Genomic DNA, 19193 nt, shown 5'->3' on the forward strand with positions numbered 1-19193 from the left:
GTACAAGCACAAAACTGCAGAACATACACCATATACACATGCATACAGCACCTTGCCTTAATGGCAGAAGTTCAATACCTGATTAGTAGGAAACACTGTTACCATATTTGCTCAGCTCTAAGGTGTGTACATTACCGTATTTTAACATTTCTGATAGTCAGGTGCCTTTTACTTTTGAAGAATTTTTAAGCTACTGTTAAAGTGGAATTTATACTTAACGAGATTTCAGAATCAAGTCAGTATTGTAAGTCAGTCAGTCTGAGGGGCTATGTGAAACCTGAAATTTTGAAGTTACCTTTGGATGTCTTAATTGAAAAAAATGTAAGGGCTGAAGTTTTTTGCTTCTTAAAATTTCAGTTTTTGTAGTTGAAAACCATAGAAATAGAAAACAAAAGCCACATTGTTAGGAAATGACAGGTCTTAATTCTAATTTTAGTCTTTTTTTTTCTTTTTAAAATTTCCTGTTATCTTAGCTCAGAGCCGGGTTTCAGTCTCCAGTTTTCTAGCTAAATTAGCCAGTGGCAGTTTCTGTTTATAGTTTTATTATGGCATTGCTAATGCTCGTTATATTTGTCGTGGACTTGAGCAAAAAACTCAATTGATGACATTCATCTGTTTATAGTCATTACCATTTGGTAAACAACTTTAATTTTTGGCAGAGTAGCACCTGAATTGCTCTCATTTTACCAGACAGGTCAACATTTACTTTAGGGTAAAGCTATTTATTTTTCATATTGCTAGTTTAAAAAAAGAGAGAAGAGAGAACACTAATAAGTTAAAAACTTTATGTACACATGTACATTTTCACTTTGAGGAGCTATGAGAAATTGAATCTAACCAAAATTTACCTTTATTCTATTTTGAAAGCATTTGCATTTACCATATTTAATTTTTTTTTTTTTTTTGAGATGGAGTCTCGCTCTGTTGCCCAGGCTGTAGTGCAGTGGGGCTATCTCGGCTCACTGCAGCCTCCGCCTCTCAGGTTCAAGCAGTTCTCCTGCCTCAGCCTCCTGAGTAGCTGGGATTACAGGCGTGTGCCACCATGCCCGGTTAATTTTTGTATTTTTAGTAGAGATGGGGTTTCACTATGTTTAGGTCTCGAACTCCTGACCTTGTGATCCGCCTACCTCGGCCTCCCAAAGTGCTGGGATTACAGGCATGAGCCACTGTGCCTGGCTAAAGTTGTTGTTGCTGTTAACAGCTTTTTTTCACAGCTAGCTAATTTATATCCTAAGATGCATGCAAAAGATTATGCTCAGTTTATTTTTTTCTGGTTCAGCAGCATGCTACATTTCAAATGAAATTTTAAGAATTGATAGGAATAGAAAAATGTTCTTCCCTATTAGATAAGGTCAGTTCTTTTCCCTTTTGAAAAATGACCAATTTTGGCATTTTTTCATTTTTAAGAAAGTCATTTTATTCTGTACTAAGATGAAATTTTTCTTATCCAGGAGAAACCTGAGGTTGATAAGGTTGAGTAAGTTGCCCAAGGTCATACAAATAATAAATTGAAGAATAATGAATTGAACCCAGGCACATGTAGTTCTAAGACCAGCATTTTTGTCATTACATTGCATTTTCTCTGGTACGCTAATAGTAGTTGGCCCTATTGAAACATTTATTAAGACATAATTGCTAGCCTGGGCAACGTAGTGAAACTTCATCTCTTAAAAAAAAAAAAAAATGCAGCCGGGTGTGGTGGTGTGCACCTGTAGTCCCAGCTACTTGGGAGGCTGGGATGGAAGGATTCCTTGAGTCCGAGAGGTCAAGGCTGTAGTGAGCCATGATCATGCTCCTGCACTCCAGCCTGGGTGACAGAGCAAGACCCTGTATCAAAAAAAAAAAAAAAAAAAAAGTAATAAAATGACATATTCTCTGAATAACTTAGATTCTGTGTTCCTAAAAGGAAATCTAGCATAAGGATATGTATTTCATTGTCTTTTACACAAATTATGTGCCTAGAGCAGTGTAGTAGTGCTGAGTTACATCAACAGTTATCGATTTAGTTACATTAATCCTTCTGTCCTAAAGCTAACGAAGATTTTGACCCAAGTCTCAGTAGATCTAAAAAATTTTGTTTTGGGTTGTGTTTTCATTTTCCTTTTCTCACATTTTTAGAAATATGTTCTTAGTTTTAACAATATGTTGCTTAATGTCAGTTTTATTTTCTATACAGTTTTTTGTGTTGACTAGGAGCCCATTTTTAATCTAGCAAGCATTTCATAATGGAAGAATGAAATGTCTTAGATCCGAAACGAAACCCTGAGTCACTGAATGTGTGTGTTCATAGCTGCCAGCGCTACCTCTTTGGTTGGTGATTCTTAGGTTCTGTCTATCATACCTGGGCTATGTTGACGTCAGACTAAGGAAAAAGGTGGCAGCCTTTTATAAAGAGTTGTGATATTGTGAAAGAGGCAATAGTTAAAACTGAGGACTCAAAGGCATTTGGTAGTGCCTGCTTTAGTATTTGGATCATCAGCCGAAATGGCTGAAGCAGCTATCAAATTAGCTAGCCATCAGCTATCCTACTCTATTCTTTCCTCTAGTGAAGACACAACTTTTAGGTCTCTGAAAAAGTAACTGGGCAGGTGGTGGTGTGTTGTGTTCTCAAGGTTCATTCTTTGCTTATAGTGCATTAGACATGTAATCCTAGTTTTATATTGCCTTTGAGTCTATAGTTAATTGGATAATAAGACCGTGAGCTCCTTGGGCAGGAACAGTGTCTTGCTCTCCATTTCATTCCTATTTCTTGGCACTCAAATATTGAGTAAATGCATGATCCTTTCAGTCTCAGTTAAAGCATGAGATTTTCCTGAGGCTTTAACTTGGAGACCTCTTTGCCTTTCTTACTCTACAATATGATGAATCCATTAGAAAATAATGTCTTTTAGATATTTATAAATATGTAAATCACTAACCAAAGAGGTAGCACTGGCAGCTATGAACACAGACATTCAGTGACTCAGGGTTTCATTTCTGATGGATGACATTTCATTCTTCTATTTTTAGTTTTAGCCCCCAAATTCATTATATATTCACCACTGATAACATCTCATAAAAATCCATTTTCATAGACAGTTTCAAGTCAAGATTTAAAAGGCTTAAGCTGTAAGTCTTTGCCATCCCATGATAGTTGGTCTTTACCAAAGTAATTGATTCATTCAATTCTTTTAATAATTTTATACATAGTAAGGCAAAATTTAGAATTTGTGATCATTTTTATATTTTTCACTAACATTTCCTGTCTCAGTTGCAGAGGGATAAAAGGGTTTGCTGAATATTATAAATAAGGAAAATGTGTATACATCTTCTACTTAAGAATGAGACTGTACCTTTCAGACTCCAGCTATAGTAGTAACCCTAAATGTAAGTGGTGAACTGCTCATTCTCCTGTAAGATGTTTACAGCGTTTTCTAACACAGAACTATTTAGAGTGTAGGACGAGACAGTGCTGACCCATGAGCTGTTTATTATCTGTGAGGAGATAAGTTCAGAAATTGAGTTTTTAGAAACTTGCATAGCAGTTTGATAGAACAAATTTATGTCTGTCAAATCAAATAATAACAAATTGGGGCTTATATTTGGTATACATTTTATTTTTCTAGTAATTCATTTTTACTGTTTTTTAGCAAAATTATTTGCCCATAATGAATTGGAAATTCAAAGAAAAAAAAAGTTCTTTACCAGAGATATTTGCAAAGCAGTAGTTGTAAAACAGTGGTTCACATCCTTTCATGTTCGCCTAACCTTCTAAATGATATCGCACTCGAAGGGGTGCGGAGTGTGGGGTAGAAGCTGCTGTTTCCTTACCGGTAGCCCTCTGATAGAGAATCCTTATATTGAAAATAATTTCCCACTGACTTTCCCTTAATTGTTTCAATCTTTTCACTAAATCTAACTTAAATTTTTTTTTTTTAATAAATGGGTTTAATAAAATACTGGTTATTTTGAGTTCTGAGCTATGCTAGTGTAACATATTAAGTTGCAATGTCAAAATATTACCCCAAAATAGACCCACTCCTCTGAAGAATGGGCATGCTAACTATTTTTTAGCAGGTATAATATAGTCACAAATAATGCGTTTTACTGAAACTAATAACATAAATACAGTATGTATAAGATTTGGCCTAATATGTAAAGCTCTATGGGAGTAATGCCATTATAAATGCCCCTTTTGCCCTGGCCTGACCTTTATACCTTATTACTTAAAAATACCATAATTTCGGCCGGGCGTGGTGACTCAAGCCTGTAATCCCAGCACTTTGGGAGGCTGAGACGGGCGGATCACGAGGTCAGGAGATCGAGACCATCCTGGCTAACGCGGTGAAACCCTGTCTCTTCTAAAAAAAATACAAAAAACTAGCCAGGCGAGGTGGCGGGCGCCTGTAGTCCCAGTTACTTGGGAGGCTGAGGCAGGAGAATGGCGTGGGCCGGGAGGCGGAGCTTGCAGTGAGCTGAGATCCGGCCACTGCACTCCAGCCTGGGCGACAGAGCAAGACTCCATCTCAAAAAAAAAAAAAAAAAAATACCATAATTTCTTTAAAGTATAAAAATGAAAATATTTCATACCTGTATGATTCCTGTTTATCGTTGAATAATAATTCATCGTGTGCCGTATACTACAGGCTGGCTATTTTATTGATGGATACCTGGGCTGTTTCCTGCTTGGGTTGTTATGAATAAAGCTGTTATATACATATTTGTTTGAATTTTTTGTGGACTTATGCTTTTATTTCTCTTGGGTAAAAATACTGAGAACAAGAATTGCTGGTTCTTAGGGTAGGCATATGTTTTTGATTTATAAAAAACTGCTGGAACTTTTTCCAACATGATTGTGCCATTTTACACTCCCCACCAATGTTTGTGTTACATCTTTGCCAAAGTCTTTTTTTTTTTTTTTCTGTTTTGAGACAAGATCTCACTCTGTCACCTAGGCTGGCGTGCAGTGGCACATTTAGGGCTTACTGCAGCCTCAACCTCCCAGGTTCAAGCAATCCTTCTGCCTCAGCTGGGACTACAGGTGTGCAGTAGCACACCTGGTTAAATTTTTCTGAATTTTGGTAGAGAAAGGGTTTCACCATGTTGCCCAGGCTGGTCTTAAACTCCTGAGATCAAGCAGTCCTTCCAGTTTGGCCCCCAAAAGTGCTGGGATTACGGGCCTGAGCCACCATGCCTGGATGCCAACAGTCTTTTAAATCAGCAGTCCCCAACCTTTTTGGCATCAGAGACTGGTTTCATGGAAGACAATTTTTTCCACAGAGTAAGGTGGGGGACAGGCATGGTTTTGGCACGAAACTGTTCCACCTCAGGTCATCAGGCATTATATTCTCATAAGGAACACATAGCTTAGATCCCTCGCATGTGCACTTCACAATAGGGTTGGCACTCCTATGAGAATCTAATGCTGCCGCTGATCTGACAGGAGGCGGCACTCAGGCAGTAATGCTTGCCTGCCTCTCACCTCCTGCTGTGTGGCTCCGTTCCTAACAGGCCAGGGACCAGTACCAGTCCATGCCCAGGGGTTGGGGACCCTTGTTTTAAATTGTGATTTTAATTTGCATTTCCCTGATGGCCAGGGATGAGCACTTTTTCCATGGTTTTTAGTGGTTTCCGTATCTTCCTTTGTCAGTTGTTTAAATCTATTGACCATTTTATTTGTCTTCATATTATTGAGGTGTAGGGAATTTTTATATCTTCTAGATACAGATCTCCTTTGTCAAGTATATGTTTTGTGAATATTTTCTCCCAGTATGTGACTTGCTTATTCATTTTCATAATGGTGTCCATTGTATTTTTTCAACATTTTATTATGAAAATTTTCTTTTTTCTTTCTCTCTCTTTTTTTTTTTTTTTTGACAGAGTTTCACTCTGTCGCCCAGGCTGGAGTGCAGTGATGCAATCTCAGCACATTGCAACTTCCACCAGCCCGGGTTCAAGCAATTCTCCTGCCTCAGCCTCCCAAGTAGTTGGGATTACAGGCGTCCACCATCATGCCCGGCTAATTTTTGTGTTTTTAGTGGAGATGGGTTTGCACCATGTTGGCCGGGCTGGTCTCAAACTCCTGATCTCAAGTAATCTTGACCTTGGCCTCCCAAAGTGCTGGGATTACAGGCATGAGCCACCACGCCCAGCCTATTATGAAAAATTTCAAGTATACAGGAAGTCGAAAGATTTATAGTGAACACCCATACACCCACTACCCAGATTCTGTCATTGACATTTTATTATACTTGTCTTTTTACATAAGTGTCCATATATTCCTATTGTATGCATTTTAAGGTAAATTGCAGAATCAGTTCACCTCCCACAAATACTTCACAATGTATTATTATGAATTATAACTTATAATTCATAATTATGAATTAGAATTCAGTAACTGCAGCTTTTTTCTTTTGAAGTAAACTTCATACAGTGAAGGCACAAGTTTTTTTTTTTTTTTTTTTTTTTTTTTTTTGAGACGGAGTCTTGCTCTGCTGCCCAGGCTGGAGTGCAGTGGCTGGCTCTCAGCTCACTGCAAACTCCGCCTCCCGGGTTCACGCCATTCTCCTGTCTCAGCCTCCCGAGTAGCTGGGACTACAGGCGCCCGCCTCGTCGCCCGGCTAGTTTTTTGTATTTTTTAGTAGAGACGGGGTTTCACCGTATTAGCCAGGATGGTCTCGATCTCCTGACCTCATGATCCGCCCGTCTCGGCCTCCCAAAGTGCTGGGATTACAGGCTTGAGCCACCGCGCCCGGCCTTTTTTTTTTTTTTTTTGAGACAGAGTTTCACTCTTGTTGCCCAGACTGGAGTGCAATGATGTCGGCTCACCGCAACCTTCGCCTCCCAGGTTCAAATGATTCTCCTGCTTAGCCTCCCCAGTAGTTGGGATTATAGGCATGTGTCACCACACCTGGCTAATTTTGTATTTTTAGTAGAGACGATGTTTCTCCATGTTGGTCAGGCTGGTCTCGAACTCCTGACCTCTGGTGATCTGTCCACCTCCGCTTCCCAAAGTGCTAGGATTACAGGCGTGAGCCACCACGCCCAGCAAAGGCACAGGTTTTAAGTGAACATTGGCTGAGTTTTCACAAATGCATGCACCTGTGGAATCCTAAACCCCATCAAGATGTAGAATGTTACCATCATTCTAGGAAGTTCTTTCAGACCTAGTCCCATTTAATCTGTATCTCCATTCTCCCAGATCCAACCATTGTCCTGCTTTTTCTGCATCATAGGTAGTTTTGTCTGTTCTAAAACCTTATAAAAGTGGATTCACATATTATGTACTCTTCTGTTTAAAGTGTCTTTCACCTAGCCATAAGGTTTTTGAGATTCATCTATGTCGTTGAACATATCAATAGTTTATTCCTTTTTATTGCTGAATAGTAATCCTTTGTATGACTATATTACACTTTATCCATTCTCTTGTGAATGTGTACCTAAGATGTTTCCAGTTTTTGGATATTATGAATAAACTGTTGTGAACATTTTTGTACAAGTCCTTTTGTGGGAATATATTTTCATTTTTAAGGGAAATACCTATGAGTGGAATTGCCAGATTATAGGGGAAAGTGTCAGACCCTTTTCCATAGTGGTTGTACTAATTTATACCCCCAACAACAGTGTATGAAAGTTCTTTTTGTTCCACAGTCTTGCCAAATTTGGTGTTTTTAGTCTTATGAATTTTAGCCATCTTGGTGAGTGTGTAGCGATACCTCATTGTGATAGTGTATTGTACTTTAAATAGCTATTTCTCACATCCCACCTTTAATCACTGTCCATGCACATCACACACCTCAGCTTTACTAATTTTCTCTCAGCTTTTTCTGTACTACTTTAACTTTGCCTTCAATTTTCTATGCCCCTGCACTTTTATATATAGTTCACCGTAGGAGAGAACCTGTGCAGCCAAACCAGTGCTATTAGGAGCCAATGAAATAAAATTTAGGTGAGTGTTTATGACTTTTCTTTCTTTGAAACGTCCTCTATGTTGCCTAGCTCAGGGCATTAGAGGTTTTAAATTTGAGTTTCACCATTTACAATGGTGACTTTAGGCAAGTTTCTTAGCCTGACGTTTCTGTTTTTGGGCTGATTAAATGAGATCATGATGTAAAGTTTCTAGTGCAATGCAGAGTACAAACTAGATCTTCATTGATTTCCTTCTCTTTTAGAAGCGGTATATATTTGTAGGGTTTTCTTTTCCTTTATTTTATTTTATTTATTTATTTTTTTGAGACAGACTCTCAGTCGGTCGCCCAGGCTGGAGTGCAGTGGTGCAGTCTTGGCTCACTGCAAACTCCACTTCCCAGGTTCACACCATTCTCCTGTCTCAGCCTCCTGAGTAGCTGGGACTACAGGCGCCCGCCACCATGCCCGGCTAAGTTTTTTTGTATTGTTAGTAGAGATGGGCTTTCACCGTGTTAGCCAGGATGGTCTCGATCTCCTCACCTCGTGATCCGCCCACCTCAGCCTCCCAAAGTGCTGGGATTATAGGTGTGAGCCACCTCGCCTGGCTTGTCTTTTCCTTTAAAAAAAAAAAAAAAAATGGCTGGGCGCGGTGGCTCAAGCCTGTAATCCCAGCACTTTGGGAGGCCGAGACGGGCGGATCACGAGGTCAGGAGATCGAGACCATCCTGACTAACATGGTGAAACCCCGTCTCTACTAAAAATACAAAAAAAAAAAAAAAACTAGCCGGGCGAGGTGGCGGGCAGCCTGTAGTCCCAGCTACTCGGGAGGCTGCGGCAGTAGAATTGGCATAAACCCGGGAGGCAGAGCTTGCAGTGAGCTGAGATCCGGCCACTGCACTCCAGTCCGGGTGACAGAGCAAGACTCCGCCTTAAAAAAAAAAAAAAAAGTTTATTCCAAAACAAGGCCAGTATTCTTGCTAGCTTAAATCAATTATCAGCGTGATTGTGCTTTTATATTTACCTTCTTTTTTTCTCTTTAATCCTCCCTTCCCCCTACACTTCCTGGCCTCTGGTAACAACCATTCTACTTTCTATCTTCATGAGATCCACATTTTTAGCTCCTATGTATGAGTGAAAATGTGATATTTGTCTCACTATGCTTGGCTTATTTCACTTAACATAATGACCTCCAGTTCCATCCATTGTTGCCGCAAATGACATGATTTCATTTTTATGGCTGAATAGTATTCCGTTGTGTATATATTCCACGTTTTCTTTATATACTCATGTGTTGATGGGCACTTAAGTTGATTCCATATTTTGGCTGTTGTGAGTAGTGCTGCAAGAAGTGGTATATAACTGAAAGAATAAGAATTCAAAGCATCATTGCTTCAGTTAAATTTAACACAACCTTACTTGTCAGATGGAAGGCATTGCCAATAACAGAGGCCTTATACTACATCATCAATATGGACGTTACACAGGGTTCAATTTACTGAACTGCCCTACTAAGTACAGAGGTAGAACCTCATACTCTGAAGTTGTCAGTTGAGAACTTGATACAGTTGTCTGATAAAATATATCAAGAATTAAATATTTAAGTGTATGCTAAAGGAACTATACACCACTTAAAGGGATTTTCTGGGACTTTTTTTATTTTCTTTGAAACAACCACTCTGTACGATACAAAAGTTCCGAACTCTTTAAACATATATATATGTATTTTCTTTCTTTCTTTTTTTTTTAGACAGTCTCGCTGTGTTGCCTAGGCTGGAGTGCAGTGGCACGATCTCGGCTCACTGCAGTCTCCGCCTCCTGGATTCAAGGGGTTCTCCTGCCTCAGCCTCCTGAGCAGCTGGGACTGCAGGCATGCGCTGCCACGCCCAGGTAATTTTTGTATTTTTAGTAGAGATGGGGTTTCCCATGTTGGCCAGGCCAGTCTGGAACTCCTGACCTCAGGTGATCCACCCACCTTGGCCTCCCAAAGTGTTAGGATTACAGGCATGAGCCACCGTGCACAGCCGTATCTTTCATATTCTAGGTTGATGTAATGCCAGCCTTTCTTTAAAGAGGACAGTATAAAATGAACCGTTCCTGGCCGGCACGGTGGCTCATGCCTGTTTATCCAGCTCTGTGGGAGACCGAGGTGGGCGGATCATTTGAGGTCAGGAGTTTGAGACTAGCCTGAGCAACATGGTGAGACCCCCCCCCACCCCCCCCCCCGTCTCTGCTAAAAAAAAAAAAAAACTTAGCCGGGCGTGGTGGCGCATGTCTGTAGTCCCAGATACTTGGGAGGCTGATGCAGGAGAATCGCTTGAACCCCGGTGGCGAAGGTTGCAGTGAGCTGAGATCGCGCCATTGCACTCCAGGCTCGGCAACAGAGCGAGACCCTGTCGCAAAAAGAAAAAAAAAAAAAAAAGTGAACTGTTCCCTAATCTTTCTTGTGTGAAATATGAGGGCAGAGGTTGAGATCATGACGTGCAGATAAGGATGACAACTTCAGTGAAGGAAGTCAATAGAGGAGCAAGCGGTGGACAGTAACTCACTGTGAATTCTGTCCAGGCTCCAGGTTTCGGCAGCTTTGGGAAAGCAGGCTAAACTGTTCTTGGGGTTCTTCAGGTTAATAACAATAAGCGAGGGTGGAGTGCTTAATCCTTTTAAGTGAATGATAAACACTGTGGAAGGCGTGTCTTCAAGCGCTCCACTCCCTCAGGGCTGTAGGTCACGTGAGCTTAAAGTACTTCCCGAATCCCAGCCACTGTCTCCTGTGGGCAGGGATCACAGTCTGAAAGGACAGCAAGGAAGAGGTAGGCAGGGAAAACTAATTGGAAGGAAGTTTAAATACAGAAAGAGCAAAGTATTACCTAACTATAACAATGCCACATTTTACTGTGACTAAGGTAGAGGACCCAGAGGAGGGGACAGCGGCTTCAATCTCTCAAGAGCCTAGTTTAGCAGACATAAAAGCCCGGATTCAGGACTCAGATGAACCAGGTGAGTACGCAACTTGGGAGCTTTTGGAAGCTATAAAATTTTTCATGAAAGAGGTAACTAGAATATCAAAATTCAAAATGCGTTCTTTAGGACAGAGGAAAGTGTTGTGGTTAAGGTGTTTTTCAGTTACTTGTTTCACTCCCCTGTATATCTGATAACTTCTCTTACTTTTCTCACACACTGGTTTGTTTTTACCCACAATGAGTTCTGTGTTCATTAGCAACAGGTGAAACCGAATCAGTGGCAATGTTTGAAGAGTTTTCAAGCAAAAAGAAAGGCACAGTAGAAGTCAATTTATGTGGAATTTAGAATTCACTTTTTCCTCACAGTTTAGATTGTATCTGGTGAAGACTTTTAACCTAACGAGTGGATGACATTTAAACTTAGCAGTTTATAAAATATTATATAAAGAGGGAGCATGGTTCAGTAGTTTTGTACCGTGGACTTTGACTGTACTTGTGACTTCTCAGGTTATTCAGTATTTTACCTCAGTTTGCCAGCTTAAACAGTAATTCAATAGTGAATGGTCTAAGAATTTATTAATGGCAGAAAAAAGTACGATCGATGGTCATTGTGGTGACTAGCATAGCATCAGGTTAAAAAAAGTATTTCATGAATGTGATTATCCCTGTTATTTTCTTTAAATGGTAACAGTTCGCACTTGCTAGGGGAATTGTGGTTTTGAATTTTTAAACAAGCAATTAAATCTTTGTTAATATTATAGTATTAAATATAGTTGTAATTTGAAGGCCCTTATTTTTCAAGTCTAAATTGTGAGCAGCTTCTTTAGTTATATGGATTAAGGATAAGGGAATAAGCTCTCAAAATTACTTTTATTTTATGTTTTTGGAGATGGAGTCTTGCTCTGTCACCCAGGCTGGAATGCAGTGGGGTGATCTCGGCTTACTGCAACCTCTGCCTCTCCGGTTCAAGCGATTATTTTGCCTCAGCCTCCCAAGTAGTTGAGATTACAGGTGCCTGTCACCACGCCCAGCTAATTTTTGTATTTTTAGTACAGACAAGGTTTCACCATTTTGGCCAGGCTGGTCTCAAACTCCTGACCTCAAGCGATCCCTCACTTCGGCCCCCCAAAGTGCTGGGATTACAGGTGTGAGCCACTGCATCCAGCCTCAAAATTACTTTTAATTCTGTGATTCTATTATTCTCACTTTCCTTTATAGCATGTAACACATTGCAGTTCCTTGGTGTAAACAGCGGTTGGTTATTCTTTCTTAAAACCATTCGAGAATTTTTATGAATCTTATTTGAAGATACAAACTGTTAAGGGAAATGTTCCTTTTGGGTTTTCCTTCTAGTGAGGGAATTTTTAGGGGAATATCAGGAAAAAATTTTTTGTAAACTCTTTGTCCCCGAGGTTATTTTCATTTTGCTGAATAGGATGATGGAAAGTGGAAATCAAGTTTAATCTACTTTGAACTTGAATGTGATTCTCTACAACTCCACTTCAGCTCAATTAGGTTCTCTCTCAGGCCTGTGCGTATTTATTTATTTACTTATTTTTTACTTAATCCCAAATGTGATACTAAGGCTTACTGTATTTGAAGCTGCACTTTCTTTGTTGCTTATGTTTTCCCTCCTTAGATATTAATCCGTTTAGGCTTTTGTCTTTGCTATTGTCTTCGTTAATTTCATAAGTTGCAAGCGAAGTCCATCTGTACCTCATTTCATTTGTTTTTTAAATTTCCTTTCTCCACCACTTCTGCTGTCTTTTATTATTTCATCTTTACTAGTGCCATTATGTTTGCAGAAATTTGCTTTCTTCAGATTATAAGAAAGTGTTAAAATCATTCAATCTGTTAGCAACTACCTGTAAAAACCATAAAAATTTGATAGTACCCAACTTTGTAATGAGTGACATTATTAGGCTTAATTTATTTTCTTCCATAGTAATTGCTTTTAACAAGAAAGAAGAGACAGATATAATCTAAATTGAATTTAATAAGCATTTTTACTTTGGCATTTTCCATAACAGCCCAGAAAATACCTACTTGAATAAACTATTGCTTAGCAAGTTAACAACTACTGGTAATATATTATCTAAATTGCACTTGCCTTTATTATAAGGTTAAATTCAAGAGTAGGAAGGAGGGAAATGTATGTGAGAACAATCTAAAAGTTATTTGTTTTTTTAAACCTAGGAATAAAATGTTTTTGAAGATACATGATTTTTTGGAGCGGTTGCTTTTCATGCAGTGAGTTTTATCCCCTTCTCCTAAGTGTAAAAAAAAAAAATTTTTTTTTAAACTGATCATGGTTTTTTTCAGAAGCACTTCCAACACTGGCCAGTTATATAATCAGTAGCCTTTTTCATTATTTTTTCTTCTAAATTTGTATGGAGAGAAAAATATGTAGTGTCGTATAAACTGAACATGTTTAGAAAGTAAATCATTTAAAATTTGTTTTTAAAATATGAGATTTATTTGAACGGGACAGATGAGGAATTTGAGATAAAATAGAAGTGTGAATATAGATAATCTAATTTTTTGAAAAGGTATACTTTGGAAATATTGTGGGCTCAGTTACCACTGCAATAAAATGAGTCACATGAATTTTTTTTTTTTTTAATTTGAGATGGTGTCTCACTCTGTTGCTAGGCTGGAGTGCAGTGGTGTGATCTCCGCTCACTGCAACCTCTGCCTCCCAGGTTCAAGTGATTCTCCTGCCTCAGCCTCCCAAGTAGCTGGGACTACAGGCACATGCCACCATGCCCGGCTAATTTTTTGTATTTTTAGTAGAGATGGGATTTCACTGTGTTAGCCAGGATGGTCTCCTGACTTTGTGATGCACCCACCTCGGTCTCCCAAAGTGCTGGGATTATAGGTCTGAGCCACTGCACCTGGCCGTCACATGAATTTTTGACTTCCCACTGCATATAAAAATGATATTTATACTGTACTGTAGTCTGTTAAGTGTGCAGTAGCATTGTGTCTTTAAAAAACAATGTACATACCTTAATTTAAAAATTATTTAAAAAAATTTTTTTAAAGACGGGAGTTTTGCTATATTACTCAGGCTGGACTCAAACTCTTGGGCTCAAGTGGTCCTCCCCTCCTGCCTCAGCTTCCTCAGTAGCTTGGACTACAGGCATGTACTCCCATTCCTGGCTCTAAAAAATGCTTTATTACCAAAAAATGCCAATGATCATCTGAGCCTTCAGCGAGTGATAATCTTTTTACTGGTGGAGGTGGAGAGTGTTGGCTCAGTGTTGATGGCTGCTGCAGGGTGGGTTGCTGAAGGTTGTGGTAACTGTGGCAATTTCTTGAAATAGAACAACTGCATGAATTGACTCTTCCTTTTATGAAAGATTTCTCTGTAGCATGCAATGTTGTTTGATAGCATATTACCCACAGAACTTCTTTCAAAATTGGAGTCAGTCGTTGTAAACCTTGCTGCTTAGTTTATGGAATATTCTAAAATCCTTTGTTGTCATTTCACCAGTGTTCACAGCGTCTTCATCAGCAGATTTCATGTCAAGAAACTACTTTCTTTGCTCAACCATAAGAAGCAACTCCTTATCCATTCAAGTTTTATCATGAAATTGCAGCAATTCAGTCACATCTTCAGGCTCCACTTCTAATTCTAGTTCTCTTGCTATTTCCACCACATCTGCATTATTCCCTCCACTCAAGTCTCAAACCCCTAAAAGTCATCCATGAGGGCTAGGGTCTGTTTCCCAATGTTAATGTTGATTTTTTTTTTTTTTTTTTTAAGGCTGGTCAAGTGAAGGAGTAGGAGTGAGAGAAGGAACAAATAAATCTATAACTGGTTGTGATCAGTTAGTTGTAAACACCATTGCACTCACCAGCCTAATGTTGATATTTTTACTTTTTCCCGTGAGTCACAAATGTTCTTAATGCGATCTAGGATGGTGAATCATATTCACTGTACTTTGCCCAGATCCGTCAGAGGAATCACTATCTATGGCAGCTACAGCCTTAGAAAATGTAATTCATAAGTAAGTTGGAAGTTGAAATAATCGCTTGATCCATAAGCTGCAGATGGATCAAAGATGCTGTTGTTGATGTTATGCTGGCAGGCATGAAAACAACATTGATCTCTGTACATCTCCATCGGAGCTCTTGAGTGACCGACCAGTGCATTGTCGAAGAGCAGTAACATTTTGAAAGAAATCTTTTTTTCCTGAGCAAGGCTCAATGGTAGTCTCAGCAGTGGGCTTAAAATATTCAGTAAACCGGCTGGGCGCAGTGGCTCACACCTGTAATCCCACACTTCGGGAGGCCAATATGGGTGGATCACCTGAGTTCAGGAATTCGAAACCAGCTTGGCCAACATAACGAAACCCTGTCTCTACTAAAAATACAAAAATTAACTGGGCGTGGTGGCACATGCCTGTAATCCCAGGTGTTTGTGAGGCTGAGACAGGAGAATCGCTTGAACCCAAGAGGCGGAGGTTGCAGTGAGCTGAGATTGGGCCACTGCACTCCAGCCTGGGCAACAGAGCAAGACTACATCTCAAAAAAAAAAAAAAAAAATCAGTAAACCATGCTGTAAACAGATTAGCTGTTATCCAGGCTTTGTTCCACTGAGCATAAGCAGAGTAGATTTAGCATAATCCTTTTTTTTTTTTTTTCGTTTTTAAGAGACAGGAGTCTCACTATGTTGCCCAGCCAGCCTTGAACGCTTGTGCTCAAGGGATTGTCCCAACTCAGCCTCCTAGTAGCTGAGACTGCAGATGTGCACCATTACACCTGACTTGTTGTATAGTTCTTAAGGGTCTTAGGATTTTCAGAACAGTAAATGAGCATTGGCTTCAACTTAAAGTCACCAGCTGCATTAGCCCCTAACAAGAGAGGCAACCTGTCCTTTGAAGCAAGGCATCATCTTGTCCTTTCTAGCTATGAAAGTCCTAGATGGCAACTTCTTCCAACATAAGACTGCTTCCTCTCCTGTGAAAATTTGTTGTTTAGTGAAGCCACCTTCATCATTGATCGTAGCTCAGTCTTCTGGATAACTTGCCATGGCTTCTGTAAAAGCACTTGCTGCTTTCCCTTGTATTTTTATGTTTTGGAGATGGCCTCTTTCCTTAAACCTCGTGAACCAACTTCTGTTAGCTTCAGACTTATTTTGCACTCTGATCAATTCTCTCAGCCTTCATAGAATTGAAGGCCAAGAGTCATCTTGGGTCTTGTTCTGGATTAGGTTTTTGCTTATAGGAGTGTTGTGGCTGGTTTGATCTTCTATCCAGACCACTAAAACCTTCTCCGTATCAGCAATAAGGTTGTTTAGCTTTCTTATCATTTATGTGTTCACTGGAATAGCACTTTTAATTTCCTTCAAGAACTTTTGCTTTGCATTCACAACTTGCTGTTTGGTGCAAGAGACCTAGCTTTTGGCCTGGAGGCTTTTAACGTACCTTTCTCACGGAGCTTAATCATTTGAAGCTTTTGATTGAAAGTGAGAGATGTCCAACATCTTTTCACTTGAAAACTTAGAGGCCATTGTGGGGTTATTAACTGGCCTATTTTCAATATTGTTGTGTTTCAGTGAATAGGGAGGCCGGAGGCGAGGGAGAGAGACAAGGAAGCAGCTGGTTGGTGGAGTGGTCAGAACACACACAACTTTTATGGATTAAGTCTTCTGTGGGCGCAGTTCATGGTACCCCAAAACAATTTCAATAGTAACAGCAATTTCAATAGCACAGATCCTCATAAACAAGTATAGTAATAATGAAAAAGTTAAAAATATTGCAAGAATTACCAAAATGTGACAGACATGAAGTGAGTACATGCTTTTGGGAAAACAGCACTAAAAAGACTTGCTTGACATAGGGTTGCCACAGACTTTCAATTTGTAAACAGACAAAAAACCCCAAAGTATCTGTGAAGCACCATAAAGCACAGCACGGTAAAACAAGGTATGCCTGTATATTAGAACCCTGCTTACTTTGGGTTTCCAAGGGAAAAGCAGAAACTCAGACTTTCCTTACATCTTTCTTGACCGTTTTCTTCCTACCCATTCTGTTTTCTCAGCAGCCTGTGCACAGAAATAGTACTTAACCACACACTGTATTATAATAATCTGTTTACTTGATTCTCTCCCCTGGTACACTGATTATAAGTTCCTTGAGGACCTTGTCAGGTCATTTTCATATCTCCAGGTCCTAAGGTAAATATCTGGCACATAATAAGCAACTCAGTGAATAAGACTTGCTCCATGCCTTTTTTATTCATCAAACACATGTTCAGTGTAAATATGTCAGGTATTGTACTTACCTTTTTCCTAAGGCTACAGAAGTATAAGATGTACAGGAGGATCCCCACCAAAGGCAGCAGAATGAGAGTCAGAGACTTCACTTTAAATCCCAGCCCTACTAATTATTACTAATTATTAGTAGTGATAATTTGTTATTATTACTTGAGTGACTTTCGCCAAGCTGTTTAACTTCTCAAAGCCTACTTTCCTTCACTGATATAACAGAGAATAACAGTACCTGCTTTACAGGGTGGTTGTGAGGATTACATGGGATTATGTACCATCTGTAAAGCACTTAATACATATGTGACAGCACTCAAAAATAAGAACTACCTTTAGTGGTTTAATAAGAAAAAGAAACAGATTTGGATAACAGATAATGGATGGAGCCCTGGACAGGTATCTCAGAGGAAAGGACACAATTCTCGCAGGAAGGTTTAGGGGCAATGATAAACAAAAGGAACAATACAAAGTAATGAGAGCAGGGTATATAGCACATGGGAATAAAAGTTTAGGGTAGTTAGCACATTGGGCATCTGGTAAAGAGATAAGAGATGAGGGAGAGAGGTAGATTGAGGCCATTTATGGAAGTGTTATTAATTTCATCCTCTCCCCACTCTGTGGGATAGTGCGTGGTTATTGCCTTTTTAGTGATAATCTGAGGCTGGTGAATAAGTAACTTGCCTCACGCCACATGGTGAGTAGCAGAGCCAATGTTCAACTTCTAAAGTCTCCATGCTCCCCACTATACCATGATGCCAAATCCTAGCTTTTTACTAATAAGAAGAGGTTACTTGATGTCTTAATGTGCCCGAGCCACAGATTTTGATGTGAGCATTATCACAACTGTGATTTTTTAAAATAGGACCAATATAACAAAGTTTTACTGATTATTACATTTACATTTACTTAATCAGATACGAATGTTCCATTCATTCATGTATTTAAATATTTATTCCCACTGCTTCACTTTTTGGCTAGCCTGAAAATATATGTATTAAAAAATAAAAATAAATATCATGGTTAGTATTTTTGTGAAATAATTGTTCGAGATTTTCTCCCCTGCTCCTCAAATCTTATATTGCCTGTGGATTAGGCAAATTTGAATTGATGAACTTGCCTTCACTGGACACAGATTGCAGTTTGGAAGATTTTCCCTCCTTAGAACCTTAAGGTTCTAAGGACATTTTTAGAAATGGACCTATAGCACAATAGAGAGAGGAACCTGTACTGGTATTGAAGAGCGTCTCCAAATAGTAACTCACAAGTAATACAAATGGTAGGAGAGCAAACTATGAGACAAATTTCTGTTAAATCCACAGGATGTTAGACTATTAACTAAATAATTGTTACCCATGAAAGCTTATGTTCTAAAAAAGGTGATTTGGCTGGGCTTGGTGGCTCATACCTGTAATGCCAGCACTGTGGGTGGCCAAGGTGGGCAGATCACTTGAGCCCAGGAGTTCAACACCAGCCTGGACAACATGGCAAAACGCTGCCGAAAACACACACACACACACACACACACACACACACACACACTAGCTGGGCGTGGTGGTGTGTGCCTGTAGTCACAGCTACACGGAAGGCTGAGATGGGAGGACTGCTTGAACCCAGGAGTTGGAGGCTGCAGTAATCCATAATCATGACACTGCACTCTCTCCTGGGCAACAAAGTGAGACCTTGTCTCAAAAAAAAAAAAAAAAAAAAAAAAAAAGATTATCTCCTTTTATTCACTAACATTAAAATAGATTGAAATAGACAACTACAGAGCTTCTCTGTGTCAATAAAAATCTTTTCTATAGTGACAATTGAAAAGCCTTTCATTTTCTAGTCCTTTTAACAATTCACAGGAGGCTTTTACCAGTCTAACTAACAGAAATTTAGGTCTGCATGCTTTAAAATCTCAGGGTCAAAAGTTTATCCTTTTTTTAAGTTGGCTCTGTGAGGCATGTTTTCCTGCCTCCTTCCCCAACCCTCTGTATCCAACCATTGTCAGAAATACTAATACCTCTCTGAAGTATCTTCACAATTCTTTTTACTATATCTGAGACCTTAATATAAGAATACAAATTTGA

The 19193-nt window shown here is 39.4% G+C and overlaps 1 protein-coding gene across 5 annotated transcripts in view; it reads left to right on the top strand.

Moving 5' to 3' along the window:
• The window catches only part of SLC12A6 (solute carrier family 12 member 6), a 108743-nt gene that overhangs the window by 9606 nt on the left and 79944 nt on the right, over positions 1-19193 (top strand). Inside the window, exon 1 of one of the 5 annotated variants that reach the window (XM_010386313.2) lies at positions 10311-10881. The exons of the other annotated variants lie outside the window; for them this stretch is intronic. Coding sequence (XP_010384615.2) covers positions 10764-10881 — 118 coding nt within the window. The 5' untranslated portion in view covers positions 10311-10763. Of the gene's footprint in view, positions 1-10310; positions 10882-19193 lie in introns of those variants that run through there. 5 annotated transcript variants of the gene reach the window in all.

The sequence above is a fragment of the Rhinopithecus roxellana genome, chromosome 5, assembly GCF_007565055.1.
Source record: "Rhinopithecus roxellana isolate Shanxi Qingling chromosome 5, ASM756505v1, whole genome shotgun sequence".
Classification (NCBI taxonomy): domain Eukaryota; kingdom Metazoa; phylum Chordata; class Mammalia; order Primates; family Cercopithecidae; genus Rhinopithecus; species Rhinopithecus roxellana.